Below are 17,819 nucleotides of genomic sequence, written 5' to 3' on the forward strand. Positions count from 1 at the left end.
CACTTCTCACTGGGTTGAACGTTTTAAATATTTGGTAAACATAATGGTTCTAATTCTGACATTTAATATGAAAATATTAAAATTCCTTGTAAGTACTTCTTTGTTAGAATGCCAGATGCTAAAGGGATGAAGTGGCACAAGAAAGCAAAATGTCTCTGCTGATGGCAGGAAGGACTGTAAGGATGGAAAGGCTGGTGTTTGCCATGGGCAGGGAAACACATCTGGTTTTCATCTTCTCTTCGTCTTTGAGTTCCAGAAAAATAGAGGAGAGCGTGCCCTCACTTTGGACCCCTCCTGCCCTCTGCTGCTGAGATGGAGAAATGTCCCAGCTCCTACAAGGACATCAGGACAAAGTAATCAAAATATTTCCAGGCTGGCTGTACTTGTGGGCATCTGTTGCTGGAAAATTTAATGGCAGTAAACTGCCTAGATAATGACAGAATGAGGGTGACAATAGAATGGTACGTAATCACAGTGCAATGAAAAAAGTATGCAGGGTGCAGGAAGGGAGGTGTGGACATTCTGAGTTGCAACTCTTTATTTGCTCCAGAAAGCTCTATCAGAATGGAAGACTGAAGGAAATACTTTGAGGGGTTTTTTAATGTGACTGGACAAAAGATCCACGTGGCAAATTGAATAACTGGGTGGTAAAGGGACATAGATACCTCACTGTTTCATGGAACCTTTCAATTAAGCACCTGAGCACTGTGTACAGGACTTGGGAATATAAGTATTAGAGGATCATGGAATATCTGTATTTGGAAGGGACCTCGAGGATCATGTATTCCACCTCCTGGTTCCACACCGGACCTCCTATGGGTCAAGCCCTGTGTCTGAGAGCATTGTGCAAATGCTCTTTGGCCTTTGTCAGCTCAGTGCCAAACCACTGCCCTGGGGAGCCAGTGCCAAATTCCATGTATCTAGTTCATCCTACAGAATGATGCCAAGAACAGTTGTAGAGATCGACTTACAAACAAAATTCTTGTCTTGAATTAATGGTACACTCACCATTTAAAAAAAAAAAAGAAAAAAAAAAAAGAAAGAAAAAGAAAAAGAAAAAAGAAGAAAAAAAAAGAAAAAAAAATCAAAGCCACATTCTTACAGTGGCATTTTACAGTATTGTCAGATTTTTGTAATTCTGTTTTGTCATATAAGATTCTCTCATCGTGAAATAATGACCAAATTCTCTTTTCAGATCTAAACATACAAATGCTAAAGGCAGCAGTGCTGTTCAAGAGTACATTACCAGCTCAAACACTGCTTTGGCTATAAAACTGAAGGCAGTCAGGAATTTTATCAAGGAGTTAGAAGAAAACATGTAAGTGTAGATTTAAAAGCAACCTGTATTGTTACTTAGAGTTTGATATAGTGTAATCCAATGCACAGTACTTGTAACGTGTGTTTTACAAAATGCTTTGCAATGTAGGCATCTATTAAGATAAATGCTGCAAGTTCTAATATGTCCATGACCTTTTCAAACTGTTCCTTACTCCTCCTACACATCACTACGAGTAGTTCTTCTGTCAGGAAGGATCACATGAGTAATTAACCTGTGACCTTAAGTTTGGAATTAAATGCATACAGTGGAAGTAAGAGCTGTGGGTTATTTTGCTCTTTCAGTGTTGACCAGCCGAGGTGTTTTGTTTTGGAGGGTGGATGGTGATGGGACAAGTGGGGAATGGCTTTAAACTGAGACGGGGGGTGTTGAGGTTTAGGTTGGATGTGAGGAGGAAGTTTTTCAGCCAGAGGGTGGTGAGGCACTGGAACAGGTTGCCCAGGGAGGCTGTGGATGCCCCATCCCTGCAGGCATCCAAGGCCAGGCTGGATGTGGCTCTGGGCAGCCTGGGCTGCTGGTGGGCAGGTTAGAAAGCCCACAGGACTTTATTGCAGCCCTGGGTGCAGGGGGATCACTGCTCCTAGCATGCACACAGAAGAGCTGGAGCGCACAGGTGATGCACATTCCACTTGTGAACATTCCTGCACTTCCAGAGAGCGTGCGCCTGTTCCAATCACTACTGCACAGATTAAAAACTGATTGCAGATGAGCTGTTTTGGTATGGGGTTCTTGCCAACGGTCTGCAGTGGCTGTGTGATTCCTCGGGGAGTTGCTCTCCAGCCCAAAGGTCATGTCCTAAGTCGACCAGATCCCGTTTGTGTCCAGAAATGGCTGACAACAGATCAGCTGCTGGTCAAGTTTCTAACATCACACTGGCCTTGCTCCAGTGTCTGTGTCATCAGCCCCAGCACATACGGTGCACCTCTTCAAGGCTTTGCAACACTGAGACTCTGCACTTGGGCTCCAGACATCCTGCTGCACCAAGAGGTTATTCTAGCTTTGGTATCTTGCAACTTTGTATATAACTACATCACTGTAATCATAAATGTCTAGGAGCATGGAGATGGAGAAATCAATCTTCCTGTAATTCTCTGTACTGCAGCCCCGTGGTTGTCAACACCTAATGCAATATTGAAATTTCAGTTGAGAAATTGAAAGCTGTCCCTAACAAAAAAGCATCTGGATTTGTTATTGAAATCACACTGAGGATCAATAAATCCAAATGCTTCTAGCATAACCACGATTATAGGCAGTGTTTAGACAAGCTCTTACAGGAAAACCATGAACACAAGGCTAAAGAGAGACTAAGTGATGCACTCTGCAGGAATACTCATGGAAGTCTTCACAGTGCAGGAGTCTGATCTGATTACAGATGCTGTGCTTTAAGTACCCCTTATCATATCTTTTTTTTCACTGTTGTGCAGGGGTTGGACTCAGTGATCTCTGGAGGCTGGAGATGCTGTTTGCTAATGGCAGATGGAGAGTGGAAAAGCAAGTCCAAGGCATGCTGTGCATAGCCACCACATGGCATCTGCACCATTTCCCCCTGCACAAAGGAGGAGCAGCTCACAAGCTTGGCCTGGGCCAGGGAAGGGAGCAGACAAACATCTGGACCGACCCCAAACGAGCTGGTTCTGCAGGTTGGGTGTCTTCTGCTGCTTGTCTCACATCCTGCTGCTCAGCGGTAGATTTGTTCCTGCTCAGTGCTAACAGGAAACTCACACAGCATTTCTGTTTCAGCTGTGCCAACGCTTTGATCCCTTGCTGCTTGGATGGGGCGTTTGAAGAATGATGCCTGTGCTGATGTCCAGCCAGGCTTTGGGGATGAGTCTCCACACCAGGGTCCGTCTGACAGGACTGAGGGTTGGGGATCCAGCCAGGTCAAGTCCAGCGTGCTTTGCTCTTGTTCTTAGTGCTTGTTTTTGCTCAGGAGGGCAGGAGGTGAACCTCGTGAACCAATGCCTGCAGACGGGGTTTGCAGAGAAAGAGGTCCTGCAGGCCTTGTGTGACAGCCACGGAGCTGCAGCGAGGCTGCATCAGTGTAAAACACCAGAGATCCACGGAGGTGTGAAGGGGAGCTGTGGGCTGCAGTCACGCAGGAAGGGATGTGCATGCTCGGGGTTTGGTTGCTGTGTGTGTGTTAAGTGACTGTGATACCACTGCTGGGTCAGTGTGAGTGTACGGAACAAGTGTGACAGCCTTTTTGATGGAGCCCTGTGAAAGGAGTCCTATGGACTTGAGATCCAACTGTCAGCCTGTGGGCATCATCCAGGAGTTGGGGTAGGGGATGAGGCAAAGGAAGTTGGGCTGAGAAAGGGATAAAGCAGTCTGGCAGTAGTTCTGTGTTTCTCCCATCTCCTGCTTTATTTCCTTCCAGGTGAAATAGATGGGTGCTGCAACATGCCCTTGAATGTAACAAAAGCCACTCTAGTGTGGATTTGACATGGGCCCAGCACTGCAAGGTACGCTGCTGGGAGGAAGCGTCCATCTGGCTGAGGGCAGGAAGGCCCTCCAGAGGGATGCACTGAGGCCAGTTGTGCGAGGCTCAACAAGAGCAAGCACCAGGTCCTGCGCTTTGGTCATGACGACCCCGTGCCAGCTTCTCCAGGATTTGGCTGGGGTAGAATTCCAAGCAGCCTCTGATTCCAGAACGTTGGGCTGGGCTGTTGGAATCTTCTGCCCTTGTGACTGGTCTTGCCTCCCCACCCTGTCCGTCGTGGTGGAGCAGCCTGGTGGCCCTCAGTGATGTCATAAGGGCTAGAATGAGGGGAGGAGCAGTGCGTGCTGCGTCCCTTCATTGGAGCGCTGGAGCTCTGACTGAGCAGCTCGCTTGTTGCACTTGTGCACCGACTGCATCCCTTTGTCTTCACACCGTCCTGTGCAGCACCTTGTAGGTAAGCTGAGACAGTGTGGGAGAGACGGGGGGACAGTGAGTGCTGAGAACTGCTGGCTGGCGGAGCTCATAGGATCACATTATCTCCATCAGCAGAGGGGTGGCCATGAGGGACAGGGAGGTGATCGTCCCCCCCTGCTCTGCTCTTGTGAGGCCCCAGCTGCAGTACAGTGTCCAGAAAGACAGGGAGCTGTTGGAGAGGGTCCAGAGGCGAGCCACAGAGATGATCAGGGGACAGGAGCACCTCCCCTGCAAAGACAGGCTGAGGGAGCTGGGCTTGTTCAGCCTGGAGAAATGAAGGCTTTGGGGTGACCTCATGGCAGCCTTCAGTACCTAAAGGGAGCCTAAAAACAGGAGGGGAATCAACTCTTTGAAAGGGTAGATATCAGCAGGACAAGGGGAAATGGTTTTAAGTTGAAAACTTAAGTTTTTAAGTTGAGGGAGGGCAGATTTTGGTTTTTTCCTCGTAGTCTTTGCTAAACCATGGAAACAAACTGACCTGCTCTTTCTCTCTCCTCTCTCCACCCTCTGCCTGCTTCCCTGCTGCAGCTTTTGCTCGTGGAAGATCAGAGCAAAGTGACAAGGAACGGCTGCGGATTCAAGGCATTTGTCTCCCTCGTTCTGATCTCTTGCCAGGTACCTGCCATGGTTTGTCCCCCCACATGCTTTAGCAGCCCGTGACGCCCCGTGTTTAGTAACACAGCCTCATCCAGCTTTGATGGGACGCTGGTCACGTGTGGGTTTTCTCCACGTGCTCTGCAGCTCAGCCCTCAGAAGGATGCTGTCTGTGGTGCTGTGACCAGCTGGTCTTAGGAACCCAATCCCTTAGGCAAAGAGTCCCAGCCCCAGCTTGTGCAGAGCTGCACAGCATCACCAGGGACACCAGCAGGCGTGCTTGGGCTGTGTGAGTGTGCCCGACAGCTGTAGGGAGCACAGCAGAGATGTGAACAGAGAAGATAAAAGTGTGTTTCTTTTCAGTTCCAGCTTGTCACACCTACGCTGATGGCTGTGGCGTGCAGCGAGATCAGCTGTGGGCCTGACCTGGCATGGACAGAGGTAGAGTATGAAGCTCTGATTGGTCTTTGTTCCCTGACTGCAGCCAGCAGAGTGAGCCGCAGATGTGCTCTCCTGCTTTCCAAGAGAGCTCCTCTGTGGCAAGACAGTAGTGCAAGCGTGGCAAGTTTATCAAAGTACCAGAGCCATCTCGGTTGTGGTGTTTGTCCTCTACGGACTTTTCCCTTGAAATGGCTGCAGAAACAACAATCATTCTCTGCTCTGTTTGGACTTGCTGTTGGTTGGACTGCTCAAGAGAGCTGCTTGGTGCTTGCAATGGCACTGTTTGCACCTTGTAACTGCAGCCGTAGCTTTGGTTTCCCTCTTCACGGTCTCCTAGCATCTTAAACAGTCAGCCTTCCTGCACAAAGAGCGCAGGAAAGGTGGGGGCAAAATGGACAAGGCCACCTGTCTGCGTCAGTGCCATTGCTGATTAGTCTGGGTGGGGAGAGATGCATCTTTGCTGGCGTGTGCCTGCTGCACACCAGGGAGAGAAACAGCCGTTATTAGACTTGCAGTTCCTTCTGAAGTGCCCATGATAAGGACCGAGTGCATTTCCTGCAGCTTTCTCTGCAGATGTGCTCCTCACCTTGAAGTCCTCCTTGTTGGTTCCCAGCTCCTCACCGTGGCCTGTGCTCTCTGTTTCAGGCTGAGAACAAGGGGAAGCCCCTGCTGGACCATGAGGTGGCACCTGTGAATGTTCCAGCTATTGCTGCTGCCCATGCTATTAAGAGATACGTTGCCCAGGCAGCGGATGAACTCTCTTTTGAGGTAAGCAGTTCAAGGCGTTCCTTGTTGTTCAATTTTACAATGGCAAATGCCTTCAGAGCTGCACTGGTGCAAGTGCTTTAATGCTCGGCGATGTTGGGCAGTGCAGAAGAATGCAGTCATTTGAGCTGTGCTTTCCTCCCAGCCGTGCTGAAGCTGGGATTGACGTTGCAATCTCTTGCAGGTGGGAGACATCATCTGTGTCATCGACATGCCACCAAAGGAGCTGACCCCCTGGTGGAGAGGCAAGCTCGGCTTCCAGGTAGGCACAAGCTTCAGACTGGAGAGTGCAACTTCAGTAAAGGCAGAAATCTCAGCTTAGAGCTGCTCTGCCTGCTCAGGATGCCTAAAGGACATAAACAGTTTCCCTGTGTCGGTGTCAGAGGACCTTGCCTTTGGCTGCTAATGTTGAAAAATTATTACCTTTATGCTGTGAACTATAGCCATTTTCTGCTGGATAGTCTTATGGAACGTCAGGCAAGCACGTTCCGAGGGAAATGTTACGTGGCTTTTGGTTTAACAGTTCAGATCTGAGAAATGCTGCATGCAATAGTTGGCCTCTCTTTTCTTCTTGTTACAGGTTGGATTTTTCCCAGGGGAGTGTGTGGAACTCATTAATAAGAACATTCCTGAGGCACTCATCAACTCAGTGCCAAAGCCAGGTATGGATGTTACATTTGATGGTGTCGGGAAGCAAAATGAAGTCTTTTTTGGTGTGGTTCCGTGCTTAATACCTCCTTTATCCATCCCACATTGTCATCTGGATTGATGATCCTTCATGCATACCATGGGGCAGGGATTTGGCCCAATCCTCCTGTGTTTATGATTGGACTTGGGGAAACTATAGAATCTTCATAGAATGGCTTGGGATGGAAGGGATTTCGGAGATCATCATGCTCCAACCCTCCTGCCTGAGGATGGTCTCCCAGCCCCCACATTTAATGTGAGACTAGATCAGGCTGCCCAGGGCCCCATCCAGCCTGGCCTTGGGATCCTCCAGAGATGGGGAAAATCCCTTTTTGTATGTACTGGTTGGTAATGTTCTTCCCGTTCTGACGTGCTCTGTAGAATGTGCTGTGCTCGGCCTCGTCCAACGGAGCCAGACCTGAAATGACCTGGTTTCTTCCTTTTGTTGTGCAGTGCCCAAGAAACGCAGTAAGATCCTCACCTTCCTTCGTTCCTTGGTGAAGGCCCGCCCAAAGAAACCGACCGAGCGGGAGGTGGAGAAGGAAAGGGTGTTTGGCGGTGACCTGGGAGAGCATCTTCTCCACTCCGGTCGTGATGGTAAGGAGCTGCCCATTCCTGAGATCTTCCTCTGCTGGGCATCTAAAGAAGATGAAAGGGAGCTCATATCTAGCAGGGGGCAGGCTGATAGCCGTGGAGACACGTGTAATGGGAGTTGATGGCTGAAGGATAAAGTGAGGCGGATGCTCCTAAGAGACAAGCACATCTGTATTTGCTTCAGCCAAGCCTGGCTGGGCTTAGTGGATGGGATGTGAAGCACAGCCTGCAGCACGATTGAATCAGGAGCTCCACTGACGGCTGGCACGTGTTCTTCAGTCCCCCAGGTCCTCCAGAGCTGCGCTGAGTTCATTGAGCAGCACGGCGTGGTGCAGGGGATATACCGCCTGTCCGGCGTCGCGTCCAACATCCAGAGACTGCGGTAAGAGTGCTGCGACTGACACAGCCTGAGTGCATCTGGTGTGGCTTTGGGCTTGCCTTCCTCTCGCTCAACCGGGTTTGCGTCCCTCTCTCCAGGCAGGAATTTGAGTCGGAGCAGATTCCTGAGCTCACCGTCCGTGACATTCACAGCGTGAGCTCCCTCTGCAAGATGTACTTCAGGGAGCTCCCGAACCCTCTGCTCACCCACCAGCTGTACGGCAAGTTCTCGGTAAGCACAAGGCCACGTCTTTCATTTCCCTCTTCCTGGGCCTCTTGGCAGATGGCTGCAGCAGTGCCCCAGCTCGGAGGCCCTTTTGCTGTCAGCCCCACGAGGTTTACTCGCAGTGGTGTACTAGCCTGATTGGTGTCTCGCTCCCTTTCTGCACTACTCCAGGATGCTGTTGGTGCCGCTACAGAGGAGGAGCGGCTGCTCAGAATGCAGGACGTCATCCAGCAGCTGCCCGCTCCTCACTACAGGTCAGTGCTGCCCTCAGCCTGCTGAGCTCAGCCCTGCTGCATTGCAGAGGGCAACGATGTGGTTCCAGACTTTGTCTTTCTGAATTGCAGCACGGCATGCTCGTTGGTGCTGAACGTTTGCCTCTCTTGTTTTCCAGGACACTGGAGTACCTGATGAGACACTTGGCGTGTCTGGCTGGGAGCTCCACCATCACAAACATGCATGCCAAGAACCTAGCCATTGTGTGGGCTCCAAACCTCTTAAGGTAAACTTCTGGTTCTGTTTCAACACTTCCTCTGTTCTCCAGTTAAGAAAAGCAGTCCTCTCTTTTTCTCCATCAAATGTGCTCTTCTCCTGTAAAATCTGTGGCTGACAGAAGAGCAGGAGCCTGGGCTGTTCTCCAACCCCACGGGCACAATGTCTAGGTGACAATTTCTGCAGTCTTGTTGAGATGGGACTGACGTGTCCTTGATCATCCAGGGGAATTTCTGCAGTGGCATCACTGATTGCCCACTGCGGAATTCTGCAGAGCCTCAGCTGACAGCTTTTGGCTGCAACAATTCAGACTCGGGGAAACGGTCTTGGAGAAATGACTTCTAAAATCTGCCTTTTCTACAGATCACAGCAGAACGAGTCTGCCTGCGCCAGCGGAAGAGCTGCCTGCATGGAGCTGCAGACACAGTCGGATGTGGTGGAATTCATCATCAACCACACCGACGTCCTCTTCTGCTCCAAATCCAGAGCAGACATTGCAGATGCAGCAGGTGAGTGTCTTCCTCCATTAGCTTGATCTTGACCTGACACCTTGACCAAATGCAGGCCTCCTCCAAGACCTTTGAGATACTCTTTTACCATCAAGGGGACAGCAGACCTCTGGGCTTCCATTAGGGTATGGCATCCTGTTGCTGGATGCTGAGAATGTCCAAGCCCAAACTTCACAAGGAGGAAACCATCATTATTATGGTTTGCATGCAGGAGAACTTTGATGCAAGTGTGGCAGCGAAGCTTTCTCAGTTCCCTGCCCCCATTTCCTTGGGTTTTTCCTTGCCTATTTTGATACAGTAAGCTGCTCTTAATGATGACCGTGTCCTTTGCCATAAACTGACCTCTGCCCACATGGTTATCTTGAGCTCCTCTTCTTCCAGTGGCACGGATAAGCAAGCCTGAGAAAAATACAGCACCTCCCCCAGAACTGTGGTGGCTGTGCTGCTGCTTTCTGATCCTCGCTCTTACCTGTGGTTTTCCCTGACAGGGCACAATTCTCTCCCAGGGCCCAAGTCTGTGGGGGTCTCTTCTGCTGCCACAAAGCTGCTCAGCCTGGAGGAGGCACAGGCACAGAGGCGAGGCCACAGCAGCTCTCCCCCTGTGACAGAGAGCAGCCGGGACATTGAAGTGGAAGAAAGCCCTGCAGCTGGGCAGGGCAAATTCCACACCATCATCAACTTTCCATCTGACAGGTAAAGAGGACTTTCTTTTCCACCACCTAGCATCATTGTTTGGGTGGGTTTTTCTGTTTTTCTGCAGAAACCAGGCAGTGCTAGGAACAAGCAACTGCTGCCAAGAGCTCAGTGCTGCTCTTCCCTCACCCTGCACCACGCACGACTCACAGCATTGGCTGTTTTCTCTCTCCAGGCAAAATCCACCCAGAAAGACTGAGGAATCACCAGCTAGCAGTTGGTGTTGCTGCTTCAGGCTCAGGAAGCCATCCTCTGGGAGCAAACGCCAACTGCAGCGCAATGCCAGGCAGCCCTCAGAAACAGCAGTGGTAGTCCTGGCAGGTAAGGGTGCAAATGCAGCTTCCAAATCCCTGCTTTTCAGGAACATCGAATTCAAGCTTGCAGTGCACTTCTATCTCCTTCTAGCATTCAGTCCCCTGCCTAAATCTTCACCCCTGATCAAGAACCACTGTCGTAATTCAGCTTGTGAAAGTTTGACACTAACCCCTGTGTATCCTTTCTAGGTGAATCGAGCCCTTGTCAAGCCATAAGATCCAGGGCAAGTAGCAAGGAGGCTCTCTGTGCTTCGATCAGTGGAGATCTCTTAGGAAGCACAAATTGCTGCAGTTCCAACAGCAGCCTTCCATCTGATATCATTAATGGAGAGAAGGAGCTCATCGAAGTCCATGCTCTCATTACACCTGGCTCTGCTGAAGTTGCTGACCTGGGCCTGCAAGACACCACAGTCACCAGCCTGGATTGTAACCATGATTCCCTGCAGTGCAGCCCATCCCAAGCACAGTGTGAGTGCCCCGACAGCAGCACCTCCATGCAGGAGCAGGTCAGCATCAGTGAGGAGGAGCAGAGCCTCTTGCAGGGGGACTTTCAATCAGGCCTCCAGTCCCAGGCACCGGACAGCAGCACTGAGAGCTCTGAGCCACTCTCTCCATGACAAGACAGGATGAGTCCCATCTTCACCGTGGACCTCTCACACCCTCCTGTCCTTTATTTAATAATAAAAGCACACTCGTGCTCAATCAACGCCTTGACTGCCTCCAGAGTCTTCATTCACACGGACTGGGATGAATGCAGCACACAGCAAGGCACCCCAGCTTGCAATGCTGCGGCTGTGCGGTGCGTGCAGCACAGCTCCGGGTTTGTTCCTGTTTTATCTGGCTTTGGGATGTCTGCAGGGGGAGCTCTGCTACCATTTGGCATGGTAGCAAATAATCTCTCGCATCCTGGATGCTGCTCATGATACTCCCAAGCTTCCTGGCTGTGGCTTTGTGATGCTTTTCAGGGCTTTCTGATGCATTTTGATGCCTTGGATGTTGCTTAACACCTCTCTCCTCCCATCATGTCCTTTCCTGGCTCCCATCTACGAACTGGCCCTGCAGATCATCTCCAGACCTGTCATCAGCACACTGCGGCAGGAGAAGCTCCCCCTGGCCAACGTCAGGCAGCTCAGCGTGCAACCTGAGCAAGTTTTTTTCTGAGAAAGTGACCAGCTCTTTTTCATCCCTTTGCCCCTACAAACAGTTGTCCAGAGGATCTCGTCCAAGAATTCCTGGAACAGCCTGCAGCTGGCTCTCCTGAAGTTCAGGCTCCACCTTTGCTTCCTGCCAGGCCCGCATTCCTTGAGATCACAAGCTCAAGGAGGGCATGGTCACTGCAGCCCTGACCGCCTCCTGTCGTAACCCCTGGTGTGCACCATGTCCAGCAATGCTTCCCTTCTGCTTGCTGTGCCCAATGCCTGCACCACAGAGTGATTCTCACTGCACTCCAGGAGTCTGTCAGATTGCTTGCAGCCAGCCATGCTGATTTCCCAGACTGACTGGAATCCCCCATCAGGATGAGAGTCAGTGAGTGCGATGCTTCTGCTGGCTGCAGTAAGCAGCTCCCACCAACAGGCTCTCTTTCCAGGCGGCTGTAGCAGACCCTCACCTCCAGAAGCCCTGCACTGCTGCAGTTCCTGATTTTACCCACAAGTTCACAACCTGGTCATGGCTCTTCTGAGTTCTTTGCACTCAACTTCTCATCATAGAGGGCAAATCCAGGATTCCATAGTATCAATTGTGTCTGCTAATGTCAGGATTTTTTTTCTTTCTTTTCTTTTTCCATTTTCTAGGTAGGAAAATGAATTTCTGAGCCAGGAGAAGCAGAAGTGAAACAGTCTTCCTGGCACTGCTCAGGTTGCAGGAGTTGCCAAGCGCTCCTCAGGTAATGTGTGCTGAAGAGCTGACCTTGGTGGCAGGGGCTGTGGCTGCATTTTGTGCCTGTCATGCGGGAATCCAAGAAAGCCTATTCAGAGCAGGAGCTGCAGAGCGAGATAAACATCACGAGAAGGTAAGGCTGAGAAGCAAGGACACCTCCAGAAAGAAGAGAAAAACTGAGTCAAGTGAGCTGCGTGACGGCCGTGTGATGCTGACCATGATTGGAGGAAGAGCGCATGGCTGGGAATGACTGATGGCTCTGGTTGGATGGGTGCCCGTGTGCACAGAGTTAAGGAGTGTTTGTGGGATGTTTTGCTGGCATCTAACGGCTGTATGGGGAAGTCAAGAGAGAAAACTTGTGAATGCATAGAAGGGATATTAAAATCTGGAACAGACTGTTTGGATCATTCACAGCTGAGTCCAGATTGCCACACTGTCAGAACCTGGGGCCCAGGATTTTCCTTAGAGTGCCAACTGCAAATTTTAAATGATAAAAAGTAACATTGAAAAAAGCTTCCCTCCTTGCATTAGAATAAGGCATTGATATTTGATGTTTCTGTCTTTCCATTCCTTTAGCAGCCTGGGTGTTGATGCAGCTGCATGCATCTGCTGCCCTCCCCTTCTGTTTTGTGTAAAAGAACAGTAAAATATGCAATCAGTGTGAGATCTTTCTGAAGTATTTTACTTTATTTGCCCCTAGGCTGCAATGGCTGGGAAATGGCAGTGTCACCCAGGAGCCCACACGGCGACCTGATGTCTCATTGTTGGGGTCTATTGGAAACCACCACGATGACAAAAGAATGCCTGGGATTCCTCCGGCCCAAATGCCAAACCTTGCACTTGGCTGTGCTGAACCTCATGAGGTTCACCCAGGCCCACCTCTCAAGTCTGCTGAGCTCAAACAGATGTCATTTTTCTCGTGTCCTTCCATTCCGAGTCCATCTGTTCCCCAAAGCAAAAGAATTCTGACCAAGGCTGCAGTTGCAGCTGACTTCCCAAGGCTGCAAGACGTGGTGGTGACACAGCCTTGTGCTTCTGCATTGGTGCTCATCCCACGTTTCCTTTCTCTGTCTCGCAGGTCAGCTCCTGCTGGAAGCAGATGGTATCCCAGTGTGAATGAAGGTCAGTGCAGGAGCAGATGCTGATGGGAGGAAGGAAGTCCATGCTGAAGAGCTCTGAAGCATCTGCAGGTATGGTTCTGGAGGAGGCAGCAGTGATGTCGGACGGCTCCCCAGCAGGAAGCTGTCTCATCCAAATGCTTGCTGAGTGGTTGGAAGGGAGCTTTCTGCATGACAGCAGCACCAGTTACTCAACTCAAATGCTGCAAAGACAAGGATTAGCACGAGTTCCAGTATCTACAGTATCATCACGAATCACGATAGGATTACAATGTGTCCTCATACAAACGCAGCCATTTCTCTCTGAGTCCAGAGGCTGTCCGGAAAGCATCTTTGAGGTCTCTCACACCAAACCACTGCTGTCCGTGTGGGATCTGACTCATTAGGGTATAGGGGTTAGGAACCACAGGCTGTCTTTTGAGAACGGGTTCAGTCATTTCCTTACATCTTGCACCAGCCGATACGTGCCGTCTGCCTTCCGTGCCGACAGGATTGGGGTGTTATAAGGCCACAGACAAGGTTCCAGAAGACCATCCTTAACCAGTGTCTGTGTTACAGCTTTTAGACCCACTCTCCCTTCTAAGGCTATGGGATATTGTTGCTGTTTCACAGCTCCACTCCCTCCTTGGGCAGTTCTTTGTAAGGGAAAATTGTGAGTCCACCCCGATTTCCTTCCCCTGCCCACACCTTTGGATTCATTTCTTCTCATCATCAGCTGTTAACACATTCATTGACCCCTGACATCTTTTTCACAGACTTGCAGCTGTAATCCTCATTTAACTGTTAAATCTCACCCCCATAAATCGGTCCCTGCATCAGGCACACAGAACAATTGCCCTGCAACTATTTTATCTTTCCATTTTAGTTCTGTGGTCTCCAAGAGTGGAGCTGTCATTTCTGATCCCTCAGCCCCAGTTATGCACAACAGCCACATCCAGATACACGTCTGGTACCTCTGAACTAGCTAATGCTGTAGGATGGAATGTTGTTTCTGCACTGGCTATCAAATGTGGGATTGCTCTGAAGCAGTACAGCACCATGTGTTTTGTAATTTGCCCTTGGAAACAGTTTGAAAAAGTAGAAAGACTTTATTAGTATTAGTAAAAAGAAGTTATTTCAGTAACATATTTTAGAAATACAGTTGTTCCATCATGTGATCAATTCTCACTTACAGAACTGTAATAGTTACAAATTGCATGGGTTTAGTATTAAGGACCAGAAAGCATGTTGTAAGGCCATTCTGTTTGGATAGGAGAAGCTCAGCAAAAGAAAAACAGACTCCAAAGAAGCCAGGGCCTCCACACAAGGCCGAATTGACTCACTCTGTGGGCAGGTTGGGATGCAACAGGCAGGCATCAAGGGACTCCCCTCTGTCTTCCTTCCACACTTCTCTCTATTCAGGGATGGGCAGCTGTCCAGAAATAGTGCCCAAGTGTTGATAAGCAGCTGTCAGACGTTCAATAATTAGCAGTATACCTGCTGAACTAGCAACAATTTGTGTTTAGCCAGTCACACACACACACACAGAAGGGCCCGGGTTGGAAGGGACCTCAAGGATCAGGAATCTGCAACCCCCTGCCACAGGAAGGGCCACCAACCTCTGTACCACTGCACATATGCACATTGCTGGATAGAAACAGCAGTGTGGGAAAAAATTGTACACTGTGGTTCAGAATGGCTTAAGAGCTCAAATTATGAATGTATTTTCACCTTCACATTACCCATACAATGTCTGAGAAGGAGCTGTGTGTCAGATTTTTTTCTTATGCTCCCTTTCTTTCACCAGCCCTCATGTGAAGTGCCTAGCTGATGGCAGTCCTGCTCAGCCTCAGAGAAAGGTGACCCCAGCCAGCATTTCTGTGCTTTGTGTCCTGTGTCAGCAATAACTCTGAGTAACTAATGCATTCAGGAAAACCAGGGTCTGTTCGTGGACCATTTGCAAACATAAAGAGATGCAAAAACCCAATGGATAACTGAGCTGTTATGAATGATTATCCCCACCTCTTCTGTTTGCAGCTCAGTGACTGTGGGCAGCCAGTCGAGCCAATGCACACCCCAGAAACATCAGACAAGGCACTTCTGACCTCGTTCTTCCTGTGACCTTACAGCACTGCCCTGCAGAATGAATGTGTGTCTTCAGAGATCTCTCTTGGCATGACTTCAAGAGCAGCTCAGTCAGTAGTTCACAACTTCACACCCATCTAGCTGTTAGATCTACGAGGGAACTGTTGATGTCAGAGCTAGAACATTGCCAAGCTGCAACAAAAGCTGCATGGCAACGCAGTGTTGATGATCTCCACATCTTTCCGGCAGTGAAATTTATTTTTAATTCTCTGCAGGAAAAGGTTTGTGCCAAATGACAAAGGAATGAACCCTTCCTGCAAAACGTCTGTTAGAAAGCAGCACGTTGTCAGCTGGAATCATGAGTTATTTCAGCCCTCACTGGGCTGATCTGGAGAAGGGCTGTGCCAAGGTATTTACAGATGTCTTCTGATGGGTTTGAAGCATTTCTGGCTTGCGGGGTAGGCATAATTCTGCAAAGCTGGTGGATTGCTAGATCAATCTGAAATACAAGAAAGATCAATAAATGACCAAAAAAAAACCAACGGAAAACAAAAACAAAAGCAAAAACCGAGATACATTGATAGCTACATTATGTACTACATGATTCCTTTCAGCTATATGTTTTTTTTTTTAAATAAGAAAGTGTAGAGCTGCCAGTTCCCTTATCCATCCTTTCAAGCTCCAGGCTAAGTAAGAAATGTTATTCCTCTCAACTGGAAGATGTATTCTGGGAAGAATGGTCTTCAAACTATTTGCGTTTCTTTAAGACATTCAGTTATGGGAAAATAAAACAAAGCAAAACAAAACAACAAAAAAACCCACCAACAACCTCTATATTCTGAAAATGAAAAAAAAACCCTTTTGACTTTCTCTTGACTGATTTAAAAGTATAACAGATCACATACAAATGTTTAAGGAACAAAGAGCTGTCACGGAAAAGGAGGGAGCTGCTCTTTTACCTATCAAACCTTCCACATCTTTGAGTGTCTGCCAACAACCAGAATGTGTGGAGGCACCTTCAGTAAATGGAGGGCAGTGATGGCACTGCACTTACATTAATCCTTGATGAAATAGTACAGCACTGATAGAAACTTCCCAACAGTTTGTACTGATCTGAAATGCTCTGGCAACTCTTTGCAAAAGGTTCATCATGCTGAGTATTTTTATGTCATTGCTTGCTTGCTGGTATCACCTGTGCTGAGCTAGCTGGACAAACCCAGATTGGCAGCTCCTCAGATGTGTTACCAGCTAATTTCTCACTGATCATTAGAAACAGAAAGTTAATTCTGCTGGGAATTTTGACTCAGCACGAAAAGGAGAGCAAAAGGAAGGGCAAAATGAATGAAATAGCGACACAAGTTACCCAGCTGTTATGTTGGAAAGACCATTTTTAAGCCAAAACAACTGCAGAAAGAAGGAATGGATGGATTTCCTGGAGCATCTAGTTCTCCAGATGCCTACAAGAGACTGCCTTTCTGCATGTGGGACACAGAGCAGATCCCCTCTGATGTTCGGCACAGGGATGGATGGTGCTAAAAGCAGGTTTGTGTTTACCTGCAGGGCCCATTTGTTGCTTTGTTTCCATGTACAGAGAGCCCACAGGAGGTATCAAAACCATCTCACAGTTTGTGCTCGTAGGTTCAGTGTTTGGGAGCACTGACCTTCTGAACAGCTGAAACCAAAATCTGCAATTCAAAACCTGTCAATAATATTCACATAATAATTAATTAAGAAATGCAGTAGATAAACCTTTCACACCTGGAGCTCAGCTGCCATCAAAGACCATTGCAGTGACTGCCCATGCATTAATTCTGTGTTGATAGTATCACTGGTGTCTCTCTTCTAGAGATGGATCCAAGCTGAAATGTGACTGCTGGTCGAGTTTCCACCTTAGCAGCTCCTCTACTGCTGCTGTCACGACTGCATTGTCCACCTGAACTGCGGGGTTGGATGTGACCTTGTGAGCAGCAGTCTGCTGGCAGACTTGTGAGTATTTTCCAGTACGTAGTTATCCCTGGTCAGTAGAAGGAGGAGAGAATTAATGCATATATGCATATATTATATATACATTAATTAAATAATTATGTAAATCACATAAATTATATATAATTATATATAATAAATCCATGAAATAGACAGGAATACATACAAACAGTTAAAAATCCATAAACGTTTTTGTGCATATTTAAATGTAGGAATGCATTCTATTAGAGGCATTGATAAGCAGGCATTTAAGCACACCTTGCTTTGCTGTTTAAGCAGGTCTGCACCAGAATCCTGACTGTAAGTGACATCTGTGAATGTCTTGAAAAGGACAGCTCAAATCTCAGGTCATGCACGAGCATGGAGAAGCTGATTTCCTCTTGGTTAATCCTTGATTGTTCAGTGTACAGTGGTCAGATGGAAGACAAAACGTAGTCCAAATGTACTGATTTGAGAAAACAGCTGCTCTGGGTACTAGGAAACGGAGAGAAAATGGAGAAACAGACACTGCCAGAACTCTGCTGTGAGCACTTGTCTCATGAAGGATGTATCATAACAAGCCCAAAACTAATGGAGGAAGAAATAGGCTTTCCAGCTGTGTATTCATCCTTGGCATAACTAATTCTGTCTTTAGACATGTTTTTGAAACACTGACACATTTTACCAACAGATAAGTAGATAAGAGACCAAAATGCTGAATGGGAATGAAAAAAAAAAGCCATGTCAAAACAACAACAACAAAAATCGAAGAATTAAAAGTGTTCCAAAAGGTTAAAGATGTGGACTGAAAAAGTCTCAGCCAAAAATATTTCTGAGGAATTTTTAAATTTATTTCT

At 48.3% G+C, this 17,819-nt stretch overlaps 1 protein-coding gene and 1 long non-coding RNA gene across 2 annotated transcripts; both read left to right on the forward strand.

The window, feature by feature from the left end:
- Positions 1 to 4,798: 4,798 nt before the first annotated feature.
- Positions 4,799 to 6,035, forward strand: LOC149912429 (uncharacterized). Its single transcript, XR_016461822.1, has 3 exons — positions 4,799 to 4,865; positions 5,208 to 5,285; positions 5,931 to 6,035. It is a non-coding gene; the product is annotated as an uncharacterized LOC149912429 (long non-coding RNA).
- Positions 6,036 to 8,387: 2,352 nt separating this feature from the next.
- Positions 8,388 to 10,557, forward strand: LOC149912430 (rho GTPase-activating protein 32-like). The gene is made up of 5 exons (XM_090131065.1): positions 8,388 to 8,434; positions 8,788 to 8,933; positions 9,422 to 9,626; positions 9,802 to 9,947; positions 10,130 to 10,557. The coding sequence occupies exons 1-5, from the start codon at positions 8,388 to 8,390 to the stop codon at positions 10,555 to 10,557; spliced, it is 972 nt and encodes a 323-aa protein (XP_089987191.1).
- Positions 10,558 to 17,819: the final 7,262 nt, after the last annotated feature.

The sequence above is a fragment of the Phasianus colchicus genome, chromosome Z, assembly GCF_987193195.1.
Source record: "Phasianus colchicus chromosome Z, bPhaCol1.hap1.1, whole genome shotgun sequence".
NCBI lineage: Eukaryota > Metazoa > Chordata > Aves > Galliformes > Phasianidae > Phasianus > Phasianus colchicus.

Bases quoted from the DNA above. Each gene is read 5' to 3' on its own strand.
- LOC149912430 (XM_090131065.1), top strand. From the start codon at position 8,388: ATGCATGCCAAGAACCTAGCCATTGTGTGGGCTCCAAACCTCTTAAG. The intron at 8,934-9,421 runs GTGAGTGTCTTC...TTTCCCTGACAG, and splicing joins AGACATTGCAGATGCAGCAG to GGCACAATTCTCTCCCAGGG. The intron at 9,948-10,129 runs GTAAGGGTGCAA...TATCCTTTCTAG, and splicing joins AGCAGTGGTAGTCCTGGCAG to GTGAATCGAGCCCTTGTCAA.